At 37.5% G+C, this 8,722-nt stretch overlaps 1 protein-coding gene and 1 pseudogene across 1 annotated transcript; both read right to left on the reverse strand.

The window, feature by feature from the left end:
* Positions 1 to 432: 432 nt before the first annotated feature.
* LOC120210907 lies at positions 433 to 1,710 on the reverse strand. The gene is made up of 2 exons (XM_039209556.1): positions 1,123 to 1,710; positions 433 to 960 (listed from the first exon to the last, which is right to left on the reverse strand). Exons 1-2 carry the CDS (start codon positions 1,708 to 1,710, stop codon positions 433 to 435), a joined length of 1,116 nt encoding a protein of 371 aa, XP_039065487.1.
* A 2,652-nt stretch (positions 1,711 to 4,362) lies between these two features.
* Positions 4,363 to 8,326, reverse strand: LOC120210935 (annotated as a pseudogene).
* Between the last annotated feature and the right edge of the window lie 396 nt (positions 8,327 to 8,722).

The following is an 8,722-nucleotide window of genomic DNA, read 5'->3' on the forward strand; positions in this document are numbered from 1 at the left end:
GCTCCCATTAAATGCCACAGAGAACCTTGCACCAGTGATACAAGCCCTGATCCAAACTCTAAATTCCTCAGGAAGCCCTAAGGCAGCAAGAACTTTCAACAAAAAATCCCAGCACACATAATCAAAAGCCTTACTAAGGTTAATTTTAAGAGCACATCTAGGGAACAATGAGCTGCGAGAGTATCCCCTAACTATTTCCTGAGCTAAAAGGGTATTATCAACTATGTTACGACCCTTAATGGATGTAGACTGATTCGGTAAAATCAAGTCTGGAAAGAAGCTAGCCAAACGATCAACAATGATGCTAGTAATGGTTTTATATACAACCGAGCAGCAAGATATGGGGCGAAACCCCTTAGCCATACCTGCATTAGGAGTCTTAGGCACTAGGACAATGGTTGTAGCATTGAAGGCAGGCAGCAAGACACCAGTCTAGAAGAAATCTCTAATGGCAACCAAAAAATCAACTTGAATAATATCCCAGGCCACTTTGAAGAAGTATGTAGTATACCCATCAGGCCCAGGACTCTTCTCATTACCTTGCTTAAACAAAGAAGCCTTGATTTCCTCATTAGAGATCTCCTTCACTAGGGAGGCAACAGTAGCACAGGGAAGTTCATACCCTAACAAACCCTTAAAAACATCTGCATCACAGCTTTTAACACAAGAGTCCTCCATGCCAAGTAGCACTGTATAAAACCTCACCATCTCAGCAGACATGGTCTCAAAAGTATCCAGCCTAGAGCCATCCTCAGTATAAAGCAATCTAACAGTGTTCTTTCTTCTCTTCCTCATCACAGCATAATGGAAGAACTTTGTATTCCTATCACCCTCCCTAAGTAAGTAGACTTTGGCTTTCTGTTTGTAGAAAGAAGCTTCAGCCACTTCAAGGTCATGAAGCTCATTTTGAAGGCTCTTCTCCTCATCAATGTAGCAACCAGCATGTGAAAGATTTGCAAGCTACACTTGCTCAAGTTGATCCCTCTTGTCCTTAACCCTTTTGGAAATATCCTCAAAATAACACTTATTAAGCTCTTTTAATCTTGGTTTGAGCCTTTTCAACTTAGTAAACAGACAGCACATGGCAGTTCCTGATACCGCAGCCTACCAAGATTCGTTTACTATATTCAAAAACTCCCCATGCCTAGCCCAACAGTTGAAAAACTTGAAAGGCTTGGGTCTATTAGCATGATTTTCCTTAAAGAAGGAAACCAAAGCAGGGCAATGGTCAGATACTCCTTGGGCTTTAAACTCAACAAAGGAGTTAGGAAATTCCTCAAGCCACTTAGAGTTAATGAGAACTCTATCCAGCTTACGGGCTAGGAAGTTCATATCCTGCCTATTAGACCAAGTATAAACAAGCCCCACAAATGGGTGGTCAATGAGCTCTAAGGAAGACAAACAATTTCTGAAAGCTTCCATATCAGCAGATTCATATGGGCCTAAACTCTCAAAGTCATAACTTTCAACAACATTAGCAATGATGTTGAAGTCACCTCCAACAAGCCAAGAGGACTCATCTACCAAACCTTCCACCTCTTCCAACTGCCTCCAGAGATGCAGCCTTTTTGCCCCATTGATACTAACATAGACAGCTGTAATGACACAACTGTGACCACTAACCTCACCAACCAGAGATAAGGATTGATCAGAGACTTTCAAAAGAGAAAAATTGAGACATTTCCTCCAAAAAAATCCACAGCCTACCATTCTCAGAGAACTCGTGATTAGAATAAATATCCCAATCCAAAGAGTAACAATCAAGAACTCTATTAATATTGGCAGTCCTCACCCTAGTTTCCATAAGGCAAATTACATCCACATTTAACTTGCCAAGCTTCGAGAATACATGTACTTGCTTCAGAGGGCTATTGAACCCCCTGACATTCCAAAAACAAACAATCATTGAGCAGGTAAGATCTCCCCCCCAACAGCTCCAACAGTAGCTCCCACATACTTTTTTTTTATTTTTCATTTCATTCAAAAGGGAAGCAATACCCATAGAAGCAGCTCGGGGTTTCCTAACACCTTCCATACCAGCAGCAGCTACTAGGACCTCAAAACGATTGGAGGAGCCAACAAGTTGCTTCTTATCTTTACCTCTCCCCTTAGCCTTCTTCTTCTGAGAAGAAGCATGCAGAACAGGCAAATCAACTGCTTGAGGCAAAGAAGCAGAACCATCAGGAATATCAGTAGTACTAAAATGAAAAATAAATTTCTCACCTTGCTACGGAGTTCACGGCAAAGGAGGAAGAAGTTAAACCAAATTCATGAATTTTCTAATCAAATATCTAAGTACATTTTTCATTTTAATGGTTAAAATTAATTAAAAATTCATTTAATGAAAAATGACAAATACTCCCTTAAAAATTCATGATAATTACCATGCCACATGTAAATGTCATCATTCTTAAATCATCCTATGTCAAATAAGAACAAATATATTCAAATTTTCCAACTTTTCCCTTATATGTTTCTAAAAATTTCAATCTTCTTATTTTTCATCCAACGGTCTCGGTTTAACTTGGAAAATCAATCTTAAATACAATGATACATGCTAATTCTACTAATTTAGAATATGGAAATGACATTTTTAATCTTTTCCTATCATCCTTTAGAATTTCTCAAAAAATTGATTGATCTGATTATCCTAATTTTTCTCAAACTTTATCACTTTATAGCCTTTAATACAAATTCCGGATCAAAAATCTAAAAGACACGAAAATACCATTCTTTGGAGTGAAATATTCATTTATGGGTCAAAATACATAACTTTTAAAAATTACACTTTAGTTCCTAAACTTTTCCAAAATTTATACTTTGGCCACTAAACTTTTAGAAATTAAATATTAGTCACTAGACAAAATTTTGGGGTTTTACAAGTTCACTCAAACAAGGTGTTTAACTCTCTTTTCCTTGTTCCAAGTTGTTTTTCTCTTATTGATTTCTATAGTTTCCTCATCCCCTTTGTGGTTGATTCTAGTGTGTAACTCCCGTAGCTCTTTCCACAATTTTGATGTTGAATTTCCTCGGTTTGTGTTGACTGATAAGATGAATAATGATCGGGATAGTGGAGGGAGGGTTGTACATATGGTTTCATTTGATGACAGATCGGTCTAAGTATTATTTCTTAGGACGTCCAATTATTATCACGACAACTCTCAATCAACACATATTTGAAACATTATAAATAATCACGCAATAAAGAGTAAAGACATACACTTTTCTTCTGCTAGGCATTGATATGAATCACTATTTTGAACGGTGTAGATTCATTGATTGTATCCCTTATAAAAGGCGGAGCTCCATTGATATGAACCCTATATACACACATATAGGGTTGTAAATAAATCAAACGTTTAGCGACTCGTTTGACAGGAAGATCATTTATGTTTATTTATTTATTAAAGGAACGAATATGAACAAGATTTTTCGTTTGGGTGATTAAATTAACTAACATGAACAAATGACTCGTTCGATAATTTACGTTCGTAAACACTCAATAATCAATTCGTTTATGTTCGTTCGCTTAATTAAATTTATATTAATCTCTAAGAACTTTTGCTTGATTTAAAAGGAAGCTACTTTTTATGTTTGATCATTTGAGTTCTTTTGTCGTCATTTATGATATTAACAAACAAATATGAACGAACAAGAATACGTTACATTCCTTAATGAACGAACACGGACTATCGATTAAAGTTAAAAGAATCAACATGAAAATATCATCATTCATGTTCGTTCTATTCATTTACAGCTCTACTAACACGCATAAACATTCGATTCTTGTTTTGCTTCGTTTTGTGATAATTACTGTCCTTGTAATAGTTTACAAAAGCATGAAAGCAACTACTATCTAATTCTACATTGAAATTCTCCTTTCTATTCCATATTTGACTTCAAACACAAAGTATAACAGCATATCAAGTAATTGCTTTCATTTAAGTGCATCTATTTGAAAATGGTGTTTCATAAATGATATTTTCATTTCAATAAGATTATTTTTTAAGGGGTAAACTGACCAAAATCTTTAAAAAATTCATAAAATGAACATCCCCGGAAAGAGGAGATAACCCCTATATGTAAGATTACCGAATTCAATCATATAATCTTAACAGTAACACCAAGAAAATAAGATTCCTAGAACCAAATTCTCCCTTACTATTTAAAGAGGCTAAATTGAAGATACTCCTAAAAGCTAGCCTTTTCTATATTAGCGGTCTTCTAGGGGACTTTCCTATATAAGATACTAATAGCAAGCAACCAAACCAAAGAGCATGGAATTTAGATTATTATTATAAGCCAAATCAACCAACCGATTTGCTCCAAGTTCGGAATCCAAACTCAAAATAAAATGCAACTCTCTAGTGTGTTAAAACACCATATATGTCAACAAGTTTATAACAGTGTCTCCAACTGCCCAAAACTAATACCAAAACAAGAACAAAAAAAAAAGGCCTCAGAATATAACAGTAAAATTAGGGGTCAACTTCCTCCCACCCTAAATTTCCTGCAAAATAAACCACAAGTGAGGACAGTAGAACAGAAAATGATGGAGTGCAATTCAAGCAATCAACTTCTAAACAAGAAAAACAGATACAAAACTACACCATCACAATATTATGACACCAAAATTACGACGCTCTAAATAAGTACAGCATATGATGTTTATATTCAAAGAAAAGTATATATATTTAACCATGCAGAATCATGCTAAGATACCATAACAGATTGCCATTAATCTTTAGTAACCTACAACATTACTTATTAAGCTCTTAGTGGCAGTTTCCAGAACAACTACCCATCGCCAAAACAGAGCTTAAAAACGAAATGGTTTTCTCAAAATCCTCAAAAAGGGTTGTCTTTACCACAAATAATAATCAATCCTGGGTGATTCTTGGACAACATTTCTATGCCTCCAAATCAAAGCCTGGTATTGATGTTCCACCCTTTCCTAGCTCACCAATTTAGTATGGGTTTGACAATGTTGCTAAAGAACAAGGGAACTATTTGGTTTGATACTCGTTCTTTATAGGCGGTCAGCGGGGGTGGAAAGGATTAAAAACAGTTATGAATCCTGGTGATCTTTTTGAGAAGATGCAAGTAGGAGCCTAGTGAAAACTGATGAATATTCTGTTTAATCTTCATAGTAGTGAATATGAAAATAAAAGTTCAAAACAAGGCCAAGGATACCAAAATGCATGACAGCAAACTAAGAGAATGATTTATAACCACAGTGGCATAACAAATTAACAACAAAAAGTAGAGCATTTCTAGAGGAACAGGATGCCCAATATATAATGGTTGCCTTTGTAAGTCCAGGACGCACAAATGGAAAGTACATCATGTGAAGTTAAATATTATATAAAAGGGAAAAAATGGCTAAAACTTAGACAATAAAAACAACACACTTATGCATCCAAATCGTAGCATGATTAACTTGTGAAATCCAATCAGAGAAACAATACCTAAACAGATACTTGTGATGATGTGGGTATGGGTTCATTCACAGAGAAAAGCCTTTGAAAGCTGAAGCTCTCTCGCATTGGACGTCAATCCTGTCAAGCAGCTTCGAAAAGCCATAAGTTGAAGATAGATCTAATGTGTTTTTTTCACTCACAGCACCATCATATCTTTCACCGCTATCAGCTTCCACGCAACCAACATTACCAAATATGCTTCCAACAGGATGAATTATCTGGCCAAACAATTGAAAAGAGCTAACACCTACTTTGATTGAGCTGCAGCCAACATTTTCAATAACTTTTGTGCCAGACGAAACGATGCTGCTCTGGCTATCTGGTGACAAGTTATTGGACTGTGAACTGCCAATGTTAAGCTCAGTGGATATCCTATTCAACTTGGGCAGCCAAAAATTGCTAGAGAATCTATCAGTGAACATCATTGGGGTATTCTCACTCACATAGTTGGCTGAACCTTGCACGTGAAAATGATTTTGCCTGGCTCTCTGCATGCCAGCAGGAAAATAATTGTAATTCAACAGTGACGGATTCATGTAGCTCATTGTTGAATTGGTTAACCCTGTCATAGGGAATAAGATTTCTCCCTTTGAATCAGTAAGCCCAGACTCACGAGAAAGCTTGGACTTATTTGCCAAAGGAAATGAGGAATGAAGCGGTAAGGAGGAAGCAATTTCAACTTGCCATGGGCTCACTCTCTTTGAATTCTGGAGAACATCAGGATCATCCCATGCAACCTAATGGTATAAAGATAACAAAGCCGAGAGTCACCTAAGGTAAAGTGGAAGATATTTTATAATTAGCAAAATTAATAAAAACCTAACACCTCTCAAATACCTACATGTAAGATTAAATAAACCACATCCTAGCACAAAACTCAACCCCCAAAATGTGGCCTCCGAAATAGAGAAAACGAAAAACTAAGAAGAAACTATTCAGCCACTATTACTAGACACATACACATGGGTCAAAGTGCATATAAAACCAGACCTCTATCAAAGCACCAAAAGTTCGCTTGTTCCCTACCAAGAAGATCAGATACAGAGCGTACCACAAGATACATTTCAACCAAGCAGCAAAACTAAAAATTGGCAAATTGATACAAACTGAAGTTATTAAACTGTATTTTTCTGGTTAGTCAAGTGGCTCGAAGTTGAAAACATGAGCACTTATTCTTTTAACAAATATAAAGTAATTTTAGATTCACACAGAGTAAATATCAAGACAAATATATAATGTTACTCCTAAGGAGAAACCACCACACAAAAAGTAATTCAAAATTCACATGACAAGCCACTCAAAAGTCAAACACAGCCTATAAGAAAAGAACGAAATTGATGCAGATCATTCCCAATCTAAATAAAGTACTAAAAATCTGAACTGCACTAACACAACCTTGAACCTTGACCGATATCTTATGGAAACTAACTCCAATATTTGTTATACATTTTTCTGGTTTATATATCTCCAATCTCATTAAAAGGATAAATTAATGATTGTGAGAACCTCAGTATAGAGCACTGATTTTAGAGGAAAATAAGCAAAAATTGATATATACGAAACTAAAATGCAGCTCCACTCACAATCAATCTACCATCAACACTTGTTCTAAGAACGCATTTTGACTGATACAATTTTAAGTCAATGTTTTAATCATATAGAAAATATAGCACCTTCTGGATTAATAACCAATAAATTGTTAACGCTGAAGTTATCAGCAAAATGCATTCTATTTAACAACCACAATTCAGACCGAGTCCAAAGCATTTTTACCAGAAGCATTCGCCAAGGAGAGGCAATCCAGGGGACAGAATCCGATGAAGCAGCAGAAATAACGGTCCCTTGAAAGCACGACATTCTTGAGGAATCCTCTGTTTCAACCGCGATCTTCACTCTGGTCCCAGCAGACCAGTATGTACTGAGTCCAGCCTCCACCAACTCCGCTCTCACCACAAAATCAGTCCAACCCGGCCGAGGATAGTATACAACCTCGAATGGCAGCCCCTTCGCGGCCCTCTCCGCTGTTTCCGCAACCGCCTCGGCCGTAATCATCCCTCTTCCTTCCCCTTTCATTGCTCCTTCGTCATTTGGTTCTCTCCACCTCCCAGAATCCCCTCCCCCCTTCTGCTTTCTTCATCACCCGACAGACTCCGATATACATTTTTTCATTTCCTTCCCTCATGAAGACGACGGAATCACCCGCAATGAGCTTCTTTTGATTAACAAATTTGCTCCATCCTGTAGTGAGCAGATGCCGCCGCGGCGTTCCTCGGTAAATGTGGCGAAATTCCCAAGTCCCGCCGCGAACGTCGGTGACGGAAAGAGTCTGAACCGGCGGCTCAGCATTGTAGTCGACAGGCGGAAAGATAGAGTCAGCGCAAAATAGCGGGACGGAGAACCCGCCGCCATTGTTAGCATCGGACGGCGTTAAAATCTTGGCAAACGAAACGAACTTATCAGAATCTTCAACTTCACAATTAATGTCAAGAAATTGATTGGGAAGTCTAGAAGGTTCGACAGGGAGGAGGAAGAGTTTCACGAATACTTCGTCAGTTTTGGGATCAGCGAGACAATGAACGTCGGAGATAACGCAAGCGATTGCAGGTCTGGAGAGTACGATAGAAGATAGTAACGGAGCCGAACCACAGGATTGTTCCACGTGTCCTTGAGGAAAGTAGTAAACTCTGGAGTTAACGATGGGGATTCGAACGGAGGAGCCAGCGCAAGCTCGCCAGATCCTTAAATCGACGTGGCGTACCTCCGCAGCAGGCGGCCGTGGAGGCGGCATCGATCGGCTTAGGGTTTTAAGGGCAGAATCGGGAAAGAGAGCCAGGGTCGGAGAAACAGGCAGGAAACCAAAATCCTGATGCAATTCTTTGATTAGTTCCAAATTTACAGTTTTAGCCCACGACCAATTTAAAACTCCCTCTACCCTCTCTACGTCACTCTTGCCCTTTGCTTGTTCTCGTTCGCTCTCTTTCTTATTTCAAAACAATATTTTTTTTTGTTTGGGTAATAAAAAAATCATAAAGCTACCATGTTATTCTTGTGTTAATCAAATTAAATGGTAAATGACCATTTTGAATTACTTAGAAAAGTTAGTATGAATTCTAAAATAATTCATAAATGGTAATTAAATTGTAAAGTTTATGAAAGTTTAGTAGTTTGGTGATGAATATGAATATATAAATGATTGAAGTGTCATGATGGAAATATTGAAGTTGTTATTGAATAGTGAAGTG

The sequence above is a fragment of the Hibiscus syriacus genome, unplaced genomic scaffold (assembly GCF_006381635.1).
Source record: "Hibiscus syriacus cultivar Baekdansim isolate YM2019G1 unplaced genomic scaffold, ASM638163v2 tig00109945_pilon, whole genome shotgun sequence".
In the NCBI taxonomy this organism is placed as follows: Eukaryota; Viridiplantae; Streptophyta; class Magnoliopsida; order Malvales; family Malvaceae; genus Hibiscus; species Hibiscus syriacus.